General features: G+C 41.9%; 1 protein-coding gene across 9 annotated transcripts in view; it reads right to left on the bottom strand.

Annotated features, from left to right (window-relative positions):
• Positions 1-20134, bottom strand: part of LOC125396887 (nuclear autoantigen Sp-100-like) — a 60741-nt gene that overhangs the window by 28886 nt on the left and 11721 nt on the right. For 3 of the 9 annotated variants that reach the window (XM_087905021.1, XM_087905022.1, XM_087905025.1), the window contains exons 2-11: positions 19712-19856; positions 19059-19139; positions 17535-17703; positions 16556-16630; positions 13813-13878; positions 11988-12077; positions 10189-10329; positions 9739-9819; positions 3709-3855; positions 2560-2631 (exon numbers count right to left, since the gene is read on the bottom strand). In XM_087905021.1, the coding sequence (XP_087761147.1) occupies positions 2560-2631; positions 3709-3855; positions 9739-9819; positions 10189-10329; positions 11988-12077; positions 13813-13878; positions 16556-16630; positions 17535-17703; positions 19059-19139; positions 19712-19855 (1066 nt within the window). In that variant the 5' untranslated portion in view covers position 19856. The remainder of the gene's footprint in view (positions 1-2559; positions 2632-3708; positions 3856-9738; positions 9820-10188; positions 10330-11987; positions 12078-13812; positions 13879-16555; positions 16631-17534; positions 17704-19058; positions 19140-19711; positions 19857-20134) is intronic. The other 6 variants (XM_087905024.1, XM_087905023.1, XM_087905026.1 and 3 more) reach the window with 6 other exon arrangements.

Here is a 20134-nt window from a genome sequence, read left to right as displayed (position 1 = left end):
GATAATCTGAACACCGGTCCTCACAGTTGAGCAGCAAGCTCTTTAATCCACTGAGACATCTCCCTATCCCTTTATATATATTTATATATATACTATATATATATAAAATATATATATATATATTTTAAATGTTATTAAATATGCTTTCTTAGTTATGTAAGGCTCTGATACATTCATCTGAATGGTCTGTGGTCCTGACTACCTCTTTGGATTCTGATCATGGAAACACAGCTTTCTTCCTCCTATTCTACACAATAGTCACTGATGGTGAAGCACATGGGTTGCTAGATCTCAGTATTCCCTTTTGTAAAACTCTTACAATTTATACATTACTTTCCTCTAGTAACAGGACTAGCAAGAGTTAGCTGGCCTTAATTTCAAGGCTGTTATGATCTTGTTCAATATATATGGAGATAACATAATATAACCTAACTAGGTGGTAAAGGACATCTATTAAAACTAAATTTGACAAAGGTTGGTCAGAGATTTTTATTTGTGTCTATAATTACAATGCTAGGTTAGTTGTATTTTGAGTCTTTCACCATTAGAAATGACCCTAGGAATATAGGATCTTTGTGTTACTAGGTCTCTCAGTCAATGTTCTATTGCTGTGAAGAGACACTATGACCATGGCAACTTTTACAATGAAAAACATTTAATTGGAGCTGGCTTACAGTTTCAGAGGTTTAGTCTATTATCATCATGGACTAATGGCAGCATGCAGGAAGATAGGGTACTGGAGAATTAGCTGAGAGTTCCTCATTTAGATCAACAGGCAACAGAAAGAGATCCTGAGCCTTGCTTGAGCATGTGAAACACCAAAGTTCACCCCCAGTGACATACTTCCTCCAACAAGGCCACACCTCCTAATCCATGTCAAGTAGGCAATAACCAAACATTCAAATATATGAACATATGGGGGCCATTCCTATTCAAATCACCACAGTAAGTATATCAGTGGGTGTAAAAAATACCATTACTTTGCTATTTATTTCTCCCACATTAGCAATATATAAGCATGTAAATTTAGTTGATAGGATTCAGCCAGTTAAACATGAGTTCATGGTCACTTCCTGCTTCCTACACTTTCTAAAATTAGAAGGAGCTCCCACGATAGCTGGACACACAGCAGCCATAACTCTGAGAATGACATGTGTCTAGTCACAGTGGCCTTCAGTCATCAGATTGCTGACATCCCGAGGGCCAAGGCTGGGCGTCCTGATCTTCTACACCTGATCCACATCTTAGGTATTTCTGAGTTTCCTCCCCAGTACTCAGTTCAGAAGAGGAGCTACTGTATCTTCCTGCAGGAAGAAGGAAAAGTCCTCAACAGTTCTGGTCTGTTTGCCACTAAGCATAAGGATCTGAGTTCAGATCCCCAGTACTGTGTAAAAACCTGGGTGCAGCAGTGAGGGTCTATGATCCCAGAGCTGAGGAGATAGAGACAGGAAGATCCCTGAAGCCCACTCATCAGCTCCCCTCACTGTATCAGTGAGCTCCAGGTTCAAAGTGATACCTTTGTCTTAAAATGAGGCAGAGAGATAGACGATGATATTTAACATCAACTCCTGGTATCTACACATATCAGAGGAAGACACACATGCAAACAGCATCCTGTATGAGTGTGTGGGAAAGCTGAATCCTGCAAAATTGAAGGATAGATGGGGAGGGACAGTCCTGCCAGCCTGTGAGGGAGAGGACAGGTAGAATTGGGTAATCCTGCAGCCCGTGTGAGAAGGTAGGACAGACCTGCAGTTTATTTGGGAGGCATAGAGATAATGCTGTCAGCAGGCCAACCTTGCCTTTATCTGAGCTGTTGGTCAGACTTGCTCCAGAAACTGTCCCCAACGCTGGGGCTGGGACCAACTTTGCCCTGGTGGCCATTCTCTTCTGTGATCATTTCTTAGACCTCATGCCCTTTCTGAGGTTATTTGTGCACCATCTGCTTCCATTTCTGTTTGCTGTGGAGTCTTGGGAATGGTGGGTGACAAAGCCAGTCTGTAAGGTCTTAAGACCCTTGATGATCATGTGAAATGAAGTGACCTCTCCTCCCATGATAAACTTCGCCCTCTTTACTTGAGTGAAAACTGTAATCCTAGGGTTCATACAGTAGGACAGGAGGCCGAAACAGCATCTGTTGAAGACTGTGGTCCAGCCAGCCTGGCATACATGTCAATGAACAGGATGTTAGGTCTCAAACAAAGTGGAAGATGAGGATAGGATGAGCACCTGAGATTGTCTTCTCTCTCTCTCTCTCTCTCTCTCTCTCTCTCTCTCTCTCTCTCTCTCTCTCTCTCCCCCCACGCACACACCCCTGTTTCTGTCATGTTAACAATGAATGAATATATCTACTAATAAGATCCATTGATCGACAAAGCTTAATCCCCAAAACTGTATGCAATGATTTTCCTGCATTTGCCAAAAGAATCAAGAAGTAAAATTCAATGCACAGAACGGGTCTCAGGGATCCCACAGAACAGACTCAGAGCAAAACCCATTAAAAATCGATAGTTTGAAATCAGATGCCCACAGCCTAGCTTGCTCCCTGGACTTCCTTACTTGACTGCCAGGTGACTGAGGTGGATTCCTCTGAGCATCTGGGTCCATCATCAGAATCATCGCTGGTAAGGTCTGCGCGAAGGAAAGAAAGAAAAGTCCCCTTAAGCATCTTAGTGTAGTTGAACTTTCTTTGGTCCTCCAGCTCCCAAATAATGACACAGAGACTTCTTATTAATTGTACAAGCTTGGCCTTAGCTTAGGCTTGTTCCCAACTAGCTCTTAAAACTTAAACTAACCTGTTTATATAAATCTATGCTCTACCACATGGCTCATTGCCTCTCCCTAGTACAGTACATTTTACTTTCGTTGTATCTGGCTGGCAAATCCCCACCTCTCAGATTCTTCCCTGAGTGCCCATCTGAAGTGCCCTTATCCTCTCCTGCATAGCTATTGACCATTTAGATCTTATTAAACCAATCAAAAGGTGCCTTAGGCAGGTGAAGTAAAAGAGAGACACATCTTCACCCAGTGTGATCAAATACTCCACATCATCTTAGGGGTGACAGCAGGCACACACAGCAGGGAACACCAGAGTCTGAACATTGATTAGCAAGACTCAAGCAGTCAACTCAATGCTGTACACTGTTCCTTGCAAGGCTATTAGTTCAAGGCTGAACCAACAACTGACCAAGCTGTCATAGAGGTGGTCCCTCTTAGCAACTGACAAGCATCTTGTCTGTACCCTCATTCTGGTCCTCACTTCCCCACACCCTCACCTACCTCTTTTTCACTCCTATTTTGCCCCTTAGCTTTCTTCTTGGCTCCGTTCATCATCCTGTTCTTCATCTGCGCCCAGCGATGGACCTCTTGGTCCTTGGTAGGCTTCCCCGCCCACCTCTTCTCACACATGTTTTGGTTCCCTGATATTTTTTTCTGTCTTCTTAACTCCTACCGACCCTCCCCCCACCACATACACCTGCCTGCTCTTAATTTAGAAATGAAAGCCTGGCCTCAGCATTTATTAGCCTCCATTTCTCGTTTCTGCCTTTAATTTTCCCCACCTCCTTCTGCTAAGGTGAAGGTTGGCGTTGGTGGGCCTCTTTCCCTTTCTGCCTCCACCTGGCTACCTGCACTGCCCCCAAAGGTCCCTGATGACTTGTCTAAGCCTCTTGCCTGGGAAGCTGTAGCAATTCTGTCAGTCCTCCTTACCTATTACCCCAGAGGCCTGATTGTGGTCGGTCCTTGCATGAGTCTGATGTTCATCATCCAAAAAAAATGAAGAATTTTCTTGCTTTATATTTTCCGTAGGCACAGAACAGGGGCTAGTGTGGATCCCATGGCTGGGAAGCTCTGCTCCTGGTCCAAATTACAATGAAGAAGTTATTTTCAGGGACTGAGGAGTCAGTTCAGACTGTAAATGCTGTGTAAGCATGAGGACTTGAGCTTGATTTCCAGGATTCACATAAAAGCAACACCTAAGCTGACACCATTTGCAATCCCAGCACTCTGGATATAGAGACAGGTGGGTCTCAGATATCACTGGCCAGACAGGCAGTCTAGACAAGTCAGCAAGGTCCAGGCGAAAAATAAAAAGTGAATGATAACTGCAAAGTACAACACAACCAGAGGTTGACCTCTGGCCTCAGCACACACATGCACACATGCACATGCAGAGCAGCACACATGTATGCACAGAAACACGCACATATACACACATAGAATTTTCATTTAACTCTCTAGAAGATCATTTTGAATACCGTGAGTAACCCTTTCCCCGAGATCTCCCTCCCACTCTGTTCTTCCCTTTCCTTCTACCCAATGAATCCTTGGAGAGGTAGTTGGTTTTGATATTGTAATAATAAAAATTAAGCAGGCAAGACCATACACACCTGCCAACGTGGCATTTTGAATGTTAAGACAGGAGGAATGTTAAGTTCAAGGGCAACCTGGGCTACATAGCAAGACCCTCTTTCAAAAAAAATAAAGAAAAAAATTAAAATTTTAACTGCAGATTAACATTCATATATAAAAGTGGTGTTTAAATTGTTGCAAAGAGAAACTATCACTTAGATTAAAAAAAGCAGATGACCAACACCCCAGAGGCCTCTGGGTCACACATTCCACTGTACTGAACATCATTTTTTTTTTTTGAGACAGGGTTTCTCTGTAGCTTTGGAGCCCATCCTGGAACTAGCTCTTGTAGACCAGGCTGGCCTTGAACTCACAGAGATCTGCCATCACCGCCTGGCCCAAATGTCATTCCTAAAGCCAACTATCATCTCCAGTTTCAAGATCTTGTTTATTTTACTACTTATGTAACCAGCATAAAATAAATCATAACCATGTTATCATTTTTTCCCAAAGAAGTCAAATACTCCCAGATTTATATATGAATATATGTGTGTATATATAAGTAATACATGTGTATTAATATGTTTGTGACAGTCTTTTGTATTATTATTTTTGTTGTTATAGAAATATACTGACTAATATGGGAAGTAATGGCACAAAAATTTAATTCCAGCGCTTGGGAGGCAAAGGCAGGTTGTTCTCTGAGTTCAAGGTCAGCCTAGCCTATAGAGAGAGTTCCAGGACAGCCATGACTACACAGAGAAACCCTGTCTCAAAAAAACAGAAAAAAGAAAAAAAGAAATATGCTGATTTGTTCTGTTTTAATTATTTGGCTTTTTAAGATAAACACTGCTTGGAGCATTCATTCTTCTTTTGGATTTTGAGTCATTTGCTTTCAGACAGGGTTGCATTGTAGCCAAGGCTTGCCTCAAACTACTTAGCCAAGGATGACCTAGAACTCCTGATCTGCTATTCCTCTTTCTCCTCCTGAGTGCACGTATTACACCCAGCCTTTCCTGTGTCTTCTGATTAACACGCATTTCTCCTCTCCTCTGCTGAGGAATGTCATTGTTGAACTCTGGGATATGTGTTTTCAAACTTCAGAGATTACATCCAACTGTTTCCCCAAATTGCACGGTTTCCAGAACCAGCAGAAGCCACAGAGACAGGGCATAGCAAAGGCAGGAGCCTACAGAGAGTAGGTGTGGTGGGATGTGGTGCTAGGGTAAGAGACCAGTGATGGGGACAGGAGTGTGGGTGCCAACCTTCATTGTCACTCTGACAGTGCGGAGTGCTGAGGGCTACAGAAGGCACTGGGCTCTAAAAGCCACATGAACTGGTTTGCCCCTATTTTATTTTTGTGTTATTTAGGTGAGTGTTTTTCTTGTGTGGTAGTTTGTATATGCAGTTTCTGAAGAGGTTGGTTGGGTACCAGCTGTTAAAATGGTGCACTTTCTCATGTTGTTCTGGTCACAACTCCAGAACTTAAACAACAACAACAACAACAACAACAACAACAACAAAAACTCTATCGACTGCTAAAAAATCATTTACGACTATCCTACACAATAATCTGAAAACTTAGCCATCACTTTACTTTTGTAGGGTCCCATAAAGAAAATACCACCCCCATAACAGTGAAAAGTAATTCTAAAAAACGACGCCCCCTCTCCCAAAAAAGTTTTTCCTCAGGGTTGAAAACACTGTTTAGGGGTTGCTGATTATTACTTGTATCAGGTAGAGGGTTGGGGTGGAAACTATGTTTTTTAAAAAAAGGGATAATAATAGTGGGTAATAGAGTGAATTACCCACTATTAATAATTGTGAGCTATTATTTATGGATAATTTGCATTGGTATAGTTTTTTGTATATTGATACAAGTTCAAATTATATTTGTTATTTCTGTTTATAATATTTGTACACCTATGCAAAGTTATTTTGTCAGATTGTATATACACAGTTTCTACCTCTGTTTAGGATATTTTGTATATTGATACTTTTAAGATATAGTTTCGTATTGCACTATATATTATTCTTACCTTTAAGCAAGATACTTATACATTGTTTACATTTTGAGGTCATTGTCCTCATTTGCTGCACATTTGTTTGTAGATTACTTAATATTCTGACATGAAGTCTTAGTTTTTAAATTATACAGGTATTAAATATTATAGGTCAATAGTTGTTTATGTTTGTGATACATACAGTCAGATTAATTAGGTTCTTTAAATACACAGAGACTGTATTCTGCCTACGTAGGTAATCTTCAACCACTTCAAAGAGCTGTAGAATATGGCATTTAAATAGCTTAGGATTCTGTTGACATGAGACATGATTGCTCCTGACAGCACTAATCTATTCTCGAGAAAATGTTGAGCACCAAAGACACTCCACTAGGAGTTTGTTTTCTTCTTGGCACAATTGGCCTTTGGTCAAGAAACTGCCAATGCCTCAGCCACTAACAAAGTGCATGGTATCCCAAAATGGATAAACAGGAAACAAAAACAAGAAAAAGACCGTCAAATCTTGCCAAGACAGGATAAGAAGGCTCTAAAAAATTTCCTGCCTCTAAAAATGGTCTGTCAGTTACACTAAGCCTTATCCAAAGTTGGTTGCTTCAACATTGCAAATGAAACTTTGGGTGATTGCTCAGGTGGCTAATTGTCTTCATCATATTCTGCTCGCTTTGGAAGCTGTTTGATTGCACTTCCTGCCTACTCGAGAAATATTATCTCCCTTCTCAGGCCTTTGATAGAGTTGAAAATTAGATACTCGTAGTTACCTTCCTCTTATGATTTAGCCAAGGTTATTTCCGATGCAAGATTTAGAATCCTTGAAATAGAATGTTTATTAAAACATTTGTCATGTATTCTTTGCTTAATATTGTTTATGTTGTTTGTAATTTTATACTTGATATCTTTCCTATTATATATAGTTTTGTATTGGGTTTGGATGGCTTTTATTTAGACGAAAGGGGGAGATGGTGGGGAAAACCTTGTTCAATTATCTTTAAGAGGTGGATCCCAGTTAAGGCATGGTTTTCTGGGATGGGGGTTGGGGTGGGGGACATGTGCACCTTCCAGGTGTGCTCTTCCTGTGCCCTTTTCCAAGGTGCACTGCTATGCTTGGATTTCTCGTTTCCTGTTTTATGAGTTTTCCCCTTATAATAAATAAAAATATAATTGTTTTAACCTTAGCTAGACTGGTTATTTCAACACTGGAAAGGCTGCCTCGTGAGAATTTTATATCCAAATGAACTGCTGGCTCTGCACACAGACCACAGCTGATCTGGGCTGAGGGAAGACGGGTGCCCATGCTTAAGGGCCAGGAATTCTATAATAAACGTTGTGAAAGTTGTAATTAAATCAATGCCAAATAAGGTGAGAGAAGCCTTAGAGCTAAGGCTTCTAAGGCACTAGCAGGGGGGAGGCCGGGGGGGGCATCTGCTACATTATTGAACAGAAGATGCCTAAACAATCTGCACATGGAGACCTCCTTTGGGTCTTTGGAAGGGTTGGGGTGGAAAGCGTGAAAGGAAACAGAAAAAAAATGTTTACTATTCTAGAAAAGCAGAGAATAAATGTAAAAATGGAGAAAACTAGTTTGAAAGCGATCCAGTAATTATCCCCCAACCCAGCCCTCCCCCTCATCAGACTGAACATCTATCTGTATGCATGAAAATACGTTCCTAATGCCAAGTGAGTGGTGACCCCCAGCACCTAGACGAGGCAAGAAAATAAGAAAAGATACATTGAGGTTGGCAGAGGGCAACTTTAAACAATCTCTTACCCCAAGCAATACAGCATGGAGAGAGATACCTTCCAGCTAAGGGCAGCAAAGAAAAACCAAGAACCAAGTTTGACTTTGGACCTCAATGCTGGTGCTGCCTCAGTGAACTTAATACTAAGCAGGCCCCTATGAGGTCCAAGTCAGTACCTGTGACATGAGTCTCCAAGCCTGCCTTGCCATATAGCCGGCTTACCTCAAAATCTAGGCCTATTTCCTTTGTAAAGGAATAGGGAAAGAAGAACTTTAAAGATATAACAGATATAACAGAAAGTTTTCCAAATGTATAGAAAGTTGTAAATGTCCAGGTAGAAGACAGAAGGTATCCAGTTTGACTTAAGAAAAGTCACAACAAATGAGATTAAACTCATAATTAAAATCACATGTTTAAGAAAAAGGGCCCAGATAAGATGTCTTGCTAAACTAAAAGTCAAAATTTATATTGCAATTATAACTAAACACCATATGCAGGAACTCCGTGAACATCCATATTCCATAGTTTAAAAACTTTCCCTTTCTTTACAAAAGGATGCCCAACCTCAATGTTTCTATTTAATAGGACTATGGATAACCACGGGACCACAAGGGTGCCCAGCACCATGGTCAGGGAACAAAAAACTCCAATGAGATGTCACCTCACACCGGTTAGAATGGCCATCACCAAAAAGACAAGCGAGAGGAAGTGTTGATGTTGTCGTGGAGAAATGGAGACCCTGTATGTGTGAGTGGGGTGTATGTGCCTACAGCCATTAGGATAAAACAGTACGGAGTTTCCTCAAAAACAACTGAAAATAGACCCATCATGTGATTAGACAGTCCTCTCTACTACATACAGAACTCGGTGGAATTAAAATCAGTCTGTTAATGAGACACCCACACCTGTTACAGCTGGACAAGGTCCACATATGGAGTCAGTGTAAACAGCTGCCAGCATCTGGAGAGAATGGGAGGGACTCCCAGACAGTCTTAAAATGAAGGAGACCGCATCAGCGGAGACAACATGGATGAGCAAGAGCACAGCATGAAGCAAGCCAGGCCCAGAAAAGCGAAAGCTACAGGATTTCACATTAGATGACACGGAAAAGGGTCCGACGCAGAGGGCGTAAAGTGGGAGTGAGGAGGGGGGCTGAGGCCATAGTGGACATAAAATTTCAGTCAGGAAGAATAAGTTCAAGGTGTCCATTATACAACATGATAAGACTAACAATATATTGAGTTCTCAAGAAATTGCTGAGGTCATACATTTTAAATATTCCTCCCATGAAAATGTATATGAGGTAATAGACATACCTTGATGCAGCCACTTCACAGTGCATATGTAAAACAGCATGCTGCCTCTGAGATGAAGTGCTTGTGTGTGGGTGCATGGGTTGCATGTGTGTGTATTTTATGTATGTGTGTGTATATGGTACTGGGATTGGACCAAGGACCTTACACATGCTAGACGAGCATTCCAGCACTGATCTACACTCCCAACCCCAAAACCCAACACTTTCTTCAATAGTCAATTTCGAAAACGGTTAAGATTTTTTAAACAAAACAAAGCTCTAACAAACATATAGACCATTGACAAACGAAGCCAGGAAGGTAAACAATAGTTACTTTTGTTGCTGCTGGGCAATGGGATGCGAGGCTCCAGGCCTGTATCTCTGTCACTCAGTTGGACTTCTAGTTCACAGGACTCTGAAGATGGAAAGGCCACAGGTGAGATCCCATAGAGCCTTGTCTTTCCCAGTTTCCACCTTCATCCCTCACCCTGATCTCATCTCTCGTCCCTACTTCTAGCCCCATCTGCACATGTGGCCACCCCACCCTGGATGGTATTTGTGCTTCTTGACTCCCTAGCCGACCTCTCTGACTCTTGTTTAACTTTTCCAACTCTTTCCCTTTAGGGTTTCTTTTTCCAACAACCCCCTCCAGGTCTCGACAGTGCATCAAGTTTTCTCTTTGCCTTTTCATGCCTAAGAAGTTTTCTTCTTGTATCAGATACCAGCACCTTCTTCTGCTCCCTCCCAGCGCTTGGCCCTTCAAGCCCATATCAGTCCATCTTACCCGCTGGCTCAGAACCTGGGCCTTTTAGTAAGGTTGCTTGGGGCTTTTGCAGTCCATCAATGTCGCCACCGGTGGTATCTTCTTTCGTGTCTACTATTTCATAGAGGTCTTCTGAGAGTCCATTTTCATGTAAACTCACAACTGAAACAGATTTTGTTTTGTAACTATTTTATTTGCCCATTACATCAGGATCCAATAGGAAAAGAGAGGTCTCTCTAAGCCTTGAAGACTGAGAGACAGAGAGACAGAGAGGATTGAGAATCAGGTAGAGGGACTGAAGGAGCCTAGCAGGTAATGACAGGGTGATTAGGTACTCAGAATCTGGAGCAGGGTTGGGCTGCAGGAGGGATGTGGAGCCATGGAGGGTGGTGCTGCTGCATCTGCTGCCAAACAGAGCCAAGATAGGGATGGAGGAAGCCTGGGCTTTGCTGTCTCTGTTCTCTAAACGCTTTTGCAAATGTCTCTCTTGTCAGAAATTCTGCAGGAAGCTGGCTAGAAAGGGAACTTGTCAAGAAAGAAAGCAGGAACCTGAGGCCAGAGGTAAGGGTCAGGGGCAAGCATGGTCTGGATAGGGAAAGAGTCCCAGAGCAAACAAATTCAGGACTAATATCCTCTCTTCCCTTACAGAAAACCTCCCTTGCCCATGGTGAATTCTGTCTGTCCTGCCCACTCTACTCCACCAACCTCAAGGGTATGTGAATGAATAATACAATATGCAATGCAGTTTCATGGTTTTCATTTAATTATTTCTCCACAAAGTTAAATTAGAGAAAATAATCGAAAAGTTAATTATAGAAGCCTTTACATGCAATGTGGACCTGTGTGCACACTTTATGTCACAATCCATAGTGGTTAGACCCCATGCTTTTTACAGCCATGGGCGTGAGTACAGTCCTAGCCACATTGGTGTCCGTCACAGCCAGTGTCTCTGCTGGGTCAGACTATTGGACACATACATTGGTGTCTAATTGTTCACCCTGTGGTCCGTCTGGGTGGTGGGTTGATAATTCTGTGTCTTCATTCATCCCTGTCACTGGCATCATCAGGATGCCTTTACCAGGGAGGGTTGCTCCAGACCACACAGACTCACCAAGAATTCACCTGTTTGTCTTGCATCCCTCCTCCCCCTGCATCTGGTCCCTCTACTCATCCCTAACCACAATCCCACCCTCTCATTGCTTCTTATTCCCACACTGTGCACCTTCAGAAGAACAATAAACAATACAGACTCATATATTGCTACAGTCTCAAATGTTAAACATTTTAAATGAAAGATTTTACGATATATAACAATTATTTCAGAGGTAACCGTGGAAAGATTTTTTTTGCTGAGTTTGTGTGTGTGTGTGTGTGTGTGTGTGTGTGTGTGTGGTGGAAAGTTTGGTGGCTGGAGGGATGTCACAGTGGTCAAGGGCACTTGCTGCTCATGTGAAGGACCTGGGTATGGTTATCAGAACCCACATGATGGCTTACAACTGTTTGTAACTCCAGTTTCAGGGGATCTGACACCTACTTCTGGCTGCCTCTGAGGGCACCAGGGACACACATGGCAGATTATATATATATATATATATATATATATATATATATATATATATATATATATATAACACCCACAGAGACAAAACAAAAATAAGCAAATCTTTGAAAGCATTTTAAAATAAAGTGTTAATTTTAAGAAATCTCTTTTTAAATGACATATCCCACTTAAAATCCACACAGTAACCCTTCAAAGTGCCAGAGACGTGTTTGCAAAGATGAGTCATGGAATAAAGAAATAAATACTATTGCATACATACCATTCTGAATCTGGGGGATGGAGAATTGATGATTCTTAGTTTGGTTTCCCTGGATGAGGATGGTATTTCTTCCATTGTTACTTCTACAGTCTGAGGAATAATGGATTTCATAGTGAGTATCCATGTTAGATATCCTTAGAGAAGAAATCCCATTTATGCAGTGTGAGAAGCTTAGATTCTGGAAGCAGGTACAACTGACACTGATGACTGAATCGGTCAAAAACAAAACAAAACAAAACAAAAAATGCGTCCAACAGAGATGAAGCACCAAACACAAGTATTGACGCTCTTCATGACATCATTTGACATCCATCTGGAGCATGGACCACTGTCACATCCCTTTTATAGGAGATGACACCAGGGCCCAGAGAGGATAGATAACCTGTCTGGGATCACAGAGGCAGAATTTGAACCCAGATATTCCTAATCTGCCAGGACCTTAACACATAATTGAATCTTAACACTTAGTTGGGTAAAAGATTAGAACCCATGAAATGAACTTTTTACCTTTTGAAAACGTAATAATACATTATCATTTTAAAGTCATTCAGAAGATAATCACAAGAATATATGTGTTAATATATTAGAAAAGGATATAATATTTTTACTCATATTCATTATTATAGTGATAGTTGTTTATAATTGTAATTTAATTATAAGTTCTGTTTATAAGCATGATATTATAATATTATAATCAATGCCTTGAATTTAAAATATTCTAAATAAGCAATAGTTTAAATATCTGTTATATTAAGGGAGGACAATGGTTTAATTAAAATATCAAAGGGAGCCAGGTCATGGTACTGCAGACCTTTAATCCCAGCAATCAGGAGGTAGAGGTAGGTGGAACTGAGTTCAAAGCCAGCCTTGTCTACAGAACAAATTCCAGGACAGCCAAGGGCTACAGGGAGAAACCCTCTCTTGGAAAATCAAATCAAATCAATCAATCAATCAATCAATCAAACAATCATTACATCAATACATCAAAGCTTTCCTCCCTAGTGGTCTATCTTCCCTGGAGAGGGGCACTCAAGCTGTTGTTACCCTGGTAACAAGTGGAGGGATCATTTGGGAGGCCCAGTTGTGTCATGATCATATGAGCTGAACCCAAAGGGGAAAATTAATTTTTTCCCCAATGTTCATGTTCATCATCGCTCTCTAACTCCCATGGAACAGAGGATCAGAGCATGTAGGCCATGTCTAGTCAGTCAAGAGAGCCACAGGCAGGCAGCTGTGAATTCAGGAATATGGGCAAGATATATAGGAGACGAAGCTTTCCTAGTCAACCCTGAGGACCCACACTCTGATATTCAAACCCTGAACTTGGAAAAGCTACAGATGCAGAAAATGTCGTGGACATCAGAAACATGAGGAAAGAACACCCCATGTGTGAGCTGTGTGGGCTGATTTTGTTTTGTCAGCGAAAACAAGATAGGATCATGTAGGAAGAGGAACTCAAAATTGAGACAAATTTCCCCACTGGATTGGCCTGTAGACAAATCTGCAGGGACATTTTCTTGACTGATAATTGACATAACAGTACTGGAAGGTGTCACCCTCTGTATGGGTGGTCCTCAGATACAAGAACGCAAGCTGAACAAGCCATGGGAGAAAGCCAGTAAGCAGCGTTCCTCCATGACCTTTGCTCAGTCCCTGCCTCAAGTTCCTATCCTGATGTCCCCTCATGGTGGACTATAAATATAGCTAAACTAAACCTTTTCCTACCCACATTACTTTAGGTCATGGGGTTTCATCACAGCAACAGAAAGCAAACGAGTTCACATGGGAGGAGACAGCAATGTTAACAGAGTCAATGAGAACAGACCTTCAGATGAGGAGGGACCTGAGGGTGACCAGGTCAGGCTTTCTTGAGAGCAGCTGTCACCAGGTCCTAAGGAACAAAAATCAGATATTTGTTTCAGTAGTTGAAGCAGCAATCCAGAGCCCATCTGGAGCTGACAAGCTCACCATGATTCTTGAGGTCAGACACGGGTCATAATCATAGGTTGTAAGGGTCATCTCTGACTGAGAATGCACTGCCTGGGTCATCCTAGCACCTGATGGTGACATGCCTTCATATCCATGTTTATAGCATGCCTGCACGTGTCCCCAGAGCTTCCCAGCCCAGTGACCTTACCTGAGTTTCTAGCAGTCTCCCACATATATCTGATGGCTTGTCCCTGCTGGTCTTCTCATGAGGACTCAGGAACAGCCTGTCTCCATTCCTTCCCATTCCTGCTACTCCTTCCTGTATTTTCTCTATTTCTCCTACTTCTGTTCCATGTTTTCTATCATATTAGCAGTACATGATCAAGAACAGACTCTGCCTCCCAAGTGCCTGGATTCTCGCTTTTCATTTGACCCTGTGAACACTCCACACACAGTCTCTCTCAAGACTAGCTTCCTCACCTATAAACTGGGCATCTGAAACCAATACTTTATGCCAGCTGAGGTGGAGGGAAACATGTGTTTGATGCTAACCAAAGCAAGAAATTAGCAACATGGATCCTTCTGCCATTGTCCGTTATTCTTTCTGCTCTCATTCATTTCTTTACCTCTTCCTTTCTCTGTCTCAATGAATCTGGTAATCTCCCCACACCTCTACCACTTTCTTGCTGTGTGTATTCCTCTGTCTGTCTTTCTTCTGCAATATTGTTGATCTCAAACAACATTTCTCCTGTTTGAATCCATCTATTCTAATATCAAGTGTGAGACTGTGACATACTAAGAAATGGTAGTTTTGGTCTTCATCTTCTGTTCCTGTTCAAATCCTAGATGAGTTCCCAAGTGATTAAGGTGAAAAGAGAGTCAGTCTACCCTTGAACATAGCCAGCCTTCCTCAGTATCATCACAGTGCACATTAAAGAGGTAAAGTTTGGAAAGCCCTTAGGATGGAGGATTGTCTGCTAGGGGAACATAACATGACGACAGCATGGGAACCCTGACCTCCAAGGTGAGACCTAGAAGTTAACTTGATCACATGGCTACTGACTTTATTCACCATGCCTGTATGATGGAACTTTTGTTAAAGATCCTAAGAGACTCTGTTCAGAGAGATTTTGGGTTGACAAACTCCATAGTGCTGGAAAGGTGGTGTGCCCAGGGATGACAAGTGAGTGTTGTGTTCTCTCCCCATTATTCCTTGGGGTGTCCCTCTCCCATGTGGTCATTGTTCATGTGCATATGTGTGTGGAGAGCAGAGGACGACCTCGGGTGTCATTCCTCAGGTGGCATGGACCTCTTTTTGTAGAGATGGAGTCTCTCACTAGACTTAACCTTATCAACTTTTCTGGGGAGTGATCTCAAGGGAGTTGCCTGTCTCTGCCTCCCTGGTGCTAGGATTACAGCTCCTGCCCCTGTGTCTTGAGCTGTTTCTTTTTTACACGAGTTTAAGGGATCAAACTCAAGCCCTGTGCTTGTATGCACTTTGACACCTGAGTCATCTCCCCAACTCCCCTCACCCTAGCTGACTATTTTTGAGCTATGACTTTTCTAATAAATTATAAGTTAACATTTCCCTGAGGTTCATTAGCTATGCTAACAGTTCTGTAGCCTGAGGGGTCATGGCAACCTCTGATCTGTGCTGAGTTGAGCAGAAGCACAGGCCACACCCCAGAATTTGTAAACAGCCTCTGAAGTAGGGAGGCACTGAATGCTTTATCTGAATTTAATTAAATGGTGTCTGGTGTCTGAAGAGTTGGTTGGTGTGGAAAAGCCCCAAACACCATGCATCTGGTGTCAGAGACCAGTGCATGTAAGGGCAGGACAAATCAGGAACATCTCTCTTACAGAACATTTCCTCTTTGATGCCACCACGAACCACACCTTTCACAGTTCCATACTGGTCACCTCCTTCAGAGGCTTCTCAAAGTCACAATTGTGTCTGAGTAGTCATATTCTCAATCTGGCTGCTGACACTGGGCTCAGGTCCACCATCATGGGTATCAGGCTGACCGTCTGCTGCCATGGTTGCTCTGCCAGTATCCTCCATCCTACTAGAGGCTGGTCAGCTTGGATCTCAAGTGCATTCTCCTTTCACGACTCATGTTCTAGAGGTTTTCCCCTCAGAATGGCACTAGTGGGTGTTGATTTTACCTTTAATAGGTAGAGCTGAGCTGAAGGAATTTAGATCACTGGAGGTGTATCCTTGAAGGACACAGGCATATCCACTCCTTCCTTGCTTCCAGGTCACCATGAAGTAAACAGCCTTGCTTCCCCCAATCCCTTCCTATGGGGGTGTCATGCCCCATAACAAATGAGGTCAAACCATCTGGGCTGAAGTTCCTAACATCATGAACTGAAATTAATTGACTTCTCAGGTATCTGTTTTGTTTTTGAGAGAGTTTTACTACGTATAATTGGCTGCTCTCAAACTCACAATCCTTCTGCCTCAGAATTTGAGTGCCCAGCTTCTCCTGAGTAATTTGTCCCAGTGCAGGAAAGCTAACACCAGGCTCATAGCCACTCCCCTCACTGCTTTCTGTTTTTCCCCAAGTCACATTCTGCTAAGGATCACCTTTACTTGACGGTCTCTGTGGCAATAAGAACCTCTCTTCAGGTATAGTTACCTTGTTCAACACTGAGCTGTGAGTTTGGGTCCCTTCTATCAAATTCTTCGGACCATGATTCGTTCTGTGGTAAGACTGAAATGGGAGGAAGAGGGAAGAAGAAGAGGAAGCGATTAGAGATCTTTAGCAGGGACAAGGGGCAACATTTCTGCATTACACATTTAGGAATTTCCAGTCTTGCCATCATTCCATATTCAATGTGTCCAACATGAGAAAGTTCAAACCAGCATTTCCTGGGACAGAGAAGACTCCCACAGGGGAGACTTTATGCTTCCCACACAGAAAGGAGGCACTCAAGGTCAAGACTAAAACAGTAGAAGACACATTTGTGCTGTGTTCCTATTCCAGTGTTCACAGGGCAGGGGAGGTAGACGTCAAAACAAAACAAAAAAAATAGAATCTAAACATAACTTCCAGGCTGTCACAATTGTAAGAAGAAAGAGGGGCTTTCCTGGATGGAAGGTCGAGGATCTGGCACATACCAAAGGGAAGCTGGATGATGGGCAGGCTTTAAAGATGGTCACAATGGGGTTGAAGAACTGGCTCACACATTGTTGATTTCTATGAGCATGTGGTGCTAAGCTAAGATGGATCCTGCAACCCACAGCTGAGCTGTCACTCAAGGTGGGTGGTAGTGAACCTGATGGACTCTTGTGTATAATATTATAAGGGCTCCACTGAAGAGACACCGCAGTGCTACCCTCCTGGGACTGAGTTCTTTCTGCTGCCTTCTACATAGCCTGATGCTCATGGGGCTCTCATTGTCTTAACCTAACTACCCAGTCTAGCAGACCTCGGGAGCGTGTCAACTGTAGTCATTAGATGTATGTTTTGTGATGATACATTAACATGTTAGTTTTTAAACTGCTCTAGCTCAGATTGTGCTACACTGTATATGACACATGGTAGATGTTTAATACATGGTTATTGAGGGGAAATAAGGACTGTGATCTCCAAGGGTGATACTAAGTCCAATTACCATTTTTAAATCTTTTAAAAATGTGTTCCAAATCAGGGTATGCCTCCATATTTTGCTTACAGAACAAAAGCCTCAGAGCCTTCAGGTCATGTTTCTTTTCCAGTTCTTCCAAGACTCTGTAGACCACTTTTCGTACAGGGATCAGGTTTCCAAAGGATTCTTGAAAATCCTTAAAAGATATTTAATGGAGAAAATTTAAATGCAGACTTTCAGGTCACAGAAGAACCCTAAGAAACAGTTATAGTTAGTGTACCTCAATCTGCAACAGACATATTTTCTAGTGAAAAGTTTTATATTTGCATGACTACTTCATGAAACAAGTACATATTTTCTTTTTGAAAATACTAGCTAGTGACTTTGAGCTCCAACCATCATTTCTATGACATATAAGAAGGGCCACTCTCTGTAACAAAGGAACACTAGGGCTAAGGGTTAACAATGGGACTGGTGAGATGGCTCAATGGATTATAAGTACTTGTCACCAATCCTGATGGTCTGAGTTCAGTCAGTGGGATTCAGATGGTGAATGAGGAGAGCCAACTAGCCACAGACTGTCCTGACTTCTACACGTACAGAGAAGCAGGCTCATACACACATGTACACACAATATAAACATACACATACTTACAGGTAAATAAGTAATAAATGCATTTAGAATGGAGAGACTAAAGATATGGTTCATTTAGAGAGTACTTGCTGCTCTTGCAGAGAACCCTAGTTCGGTTCCCAGTGTCCACACAATACCTCACAAACATCTGTAACTCAAAACCAAGGGATTTGGTGCTCTTTTGTGGCACACAAATGGTGTGCACACATATATACAAGCAAAATACTTGTACACAAATAAAAATAAGAGATTCATTCTTAAAAAACAACAAAAATTGGCTAGCTATCATGGCAGGTGACCAATGCTATTTTGTTAGTCTGACACCACCTTTCTTCCTGTAGGAAACTAGGTGTCCATTCCCTCTGACCGTGAACTCTCCTGGAGGGCCAAATATTCATAAAGCAAAAAAAAAATTAAAGGAGCTGGAGAGATGATTCAGTGGTTGAGTGTATTTGCTGCTCCTGCAGAGGTCCTGGGTTCTATTCCCAGCACGCTCATGTTGTTCACAAACACATGTAACTCCAATGTCTGGGGATCTGGAGCCCTGTTATGCCATCCAAAGGCACCAGGAATACTGGTGGTGCATAGGCACACATATAGAGAAAACAGTTGTATACATAAAATAAAAATGAATAGGTTCAAAAAATTGCTCCAAAAGAGACTCTGTAGGTATTATGTTCTTCGAGGTAGGGTTTTAAAATAGATGTCTACTAATATAACATGTGCTCACTGAAATACCCCTTAAGGCAGTTCATTAAAATAATTCAATAGTAAATCAGAATCACTTGGAGTTTTCGTTTATTTTGTTAGTTCTGTTTAGTTTTAACTGCGTAATTTACATGGTGTGAAATGCATAAGACATTGCACATCAATGGAGAACACCTGTTCTGCTCTGGCTTGTCTTCAACAATACTCACCCTGATTCCAGAAAGGAACACGGAACACCTTCCCCTCAGATAGAAGCAGGACCATCTCCTGAGGCCTCTGCTTCTCCTCCCCTTGATAAATGGAGAGAACACTTGCAGAAATTTTACATGATACATGTTAGTTCCCGGAAAGACAGATTTTAAACCTGAGTTAAGAATTCTGATGCACAACTCATGAATTTATTATTGTAACTAATATCTGTACAAAGTGCTACGAAAACTTTGTCAATAATTCTTTGTCAAAAATTGGGTACAGGGTTGAAGAGCTGGCTTGTGGTTTAAGAGCATGTGCTGTTCTTGCAGAGGACCCAGGGTGATTCCCAGCACCCATATCAGGTGTCTCACAACTGCCTGTATCTCCTGTTACAGTTCCAGAAATTTGGAACTCTTTTCCGGACTCTGTGGGCACCAGTACCTATGTGAATACACACACACACACACACACACACACACACACACACACACACACACAAGCAGAGAGGTAAAAACTTTGTTTAAAAATTAACTCCATCTTTTTTTTTATTTTTTATTAAAGTCCAATCTTAAATTAAACTGCCAGTCATCTAGTTTGGTTCAAGATATCAAAGTGTAACTTAATTTGGAGTTTTTTTTTTCTGGGTCAGGATGTAAGAAACTTCACTTACTTCATACTGTTTATTGCTGATGACATTGTAGTCACGGAGGACCTCTAGAAAAGGAAATAAATCTTTTATTGCACTTGAAATGTCCAATTTAAGCATTCTGAAGAGCAGGAATATAGATTCTGTGTCCTTGTGTCCTGTGAACATCCTGGAGGGAAATATCATGGGGAAATGGTTATCAGGACTTTTGGACTACGTGCTTGCGGAAATGAAAGAAAGACTATAAAGAACTAACAGACATTAGATAGGTGGTCTTGAGTTAACCCCAATAAATAAAATGAGTTAACTGCAATAAATTTCCACATTCTGGGTTCAAGTGAGAGAGAACCTGCCTAGTTATGTAAGATGGAGAGAGATGGACAAAGACTCCCAGCATCAACGTCTGACTTCTACACACATGTGCACATTCATACATGTGCATCTGCA

Source organism: Myodes glareolus, chromosome 1, assembly GCF_982192425.1.
Source record: "Myodes glareolus chromosome 1, mMyoGla1.1, whole genome shotgun sequence".
In the NCBI taxonomy this organism is placed as follows: domain Eukaryota; kingdom Metazoa; phylum Chordata; class Mammalia; order Rodentia; family Cricetidae; genus Myodes; species Myodes glareolus.
This window is presented reverse-complemented; position numbering and strand designations above follow the sequence as displayed.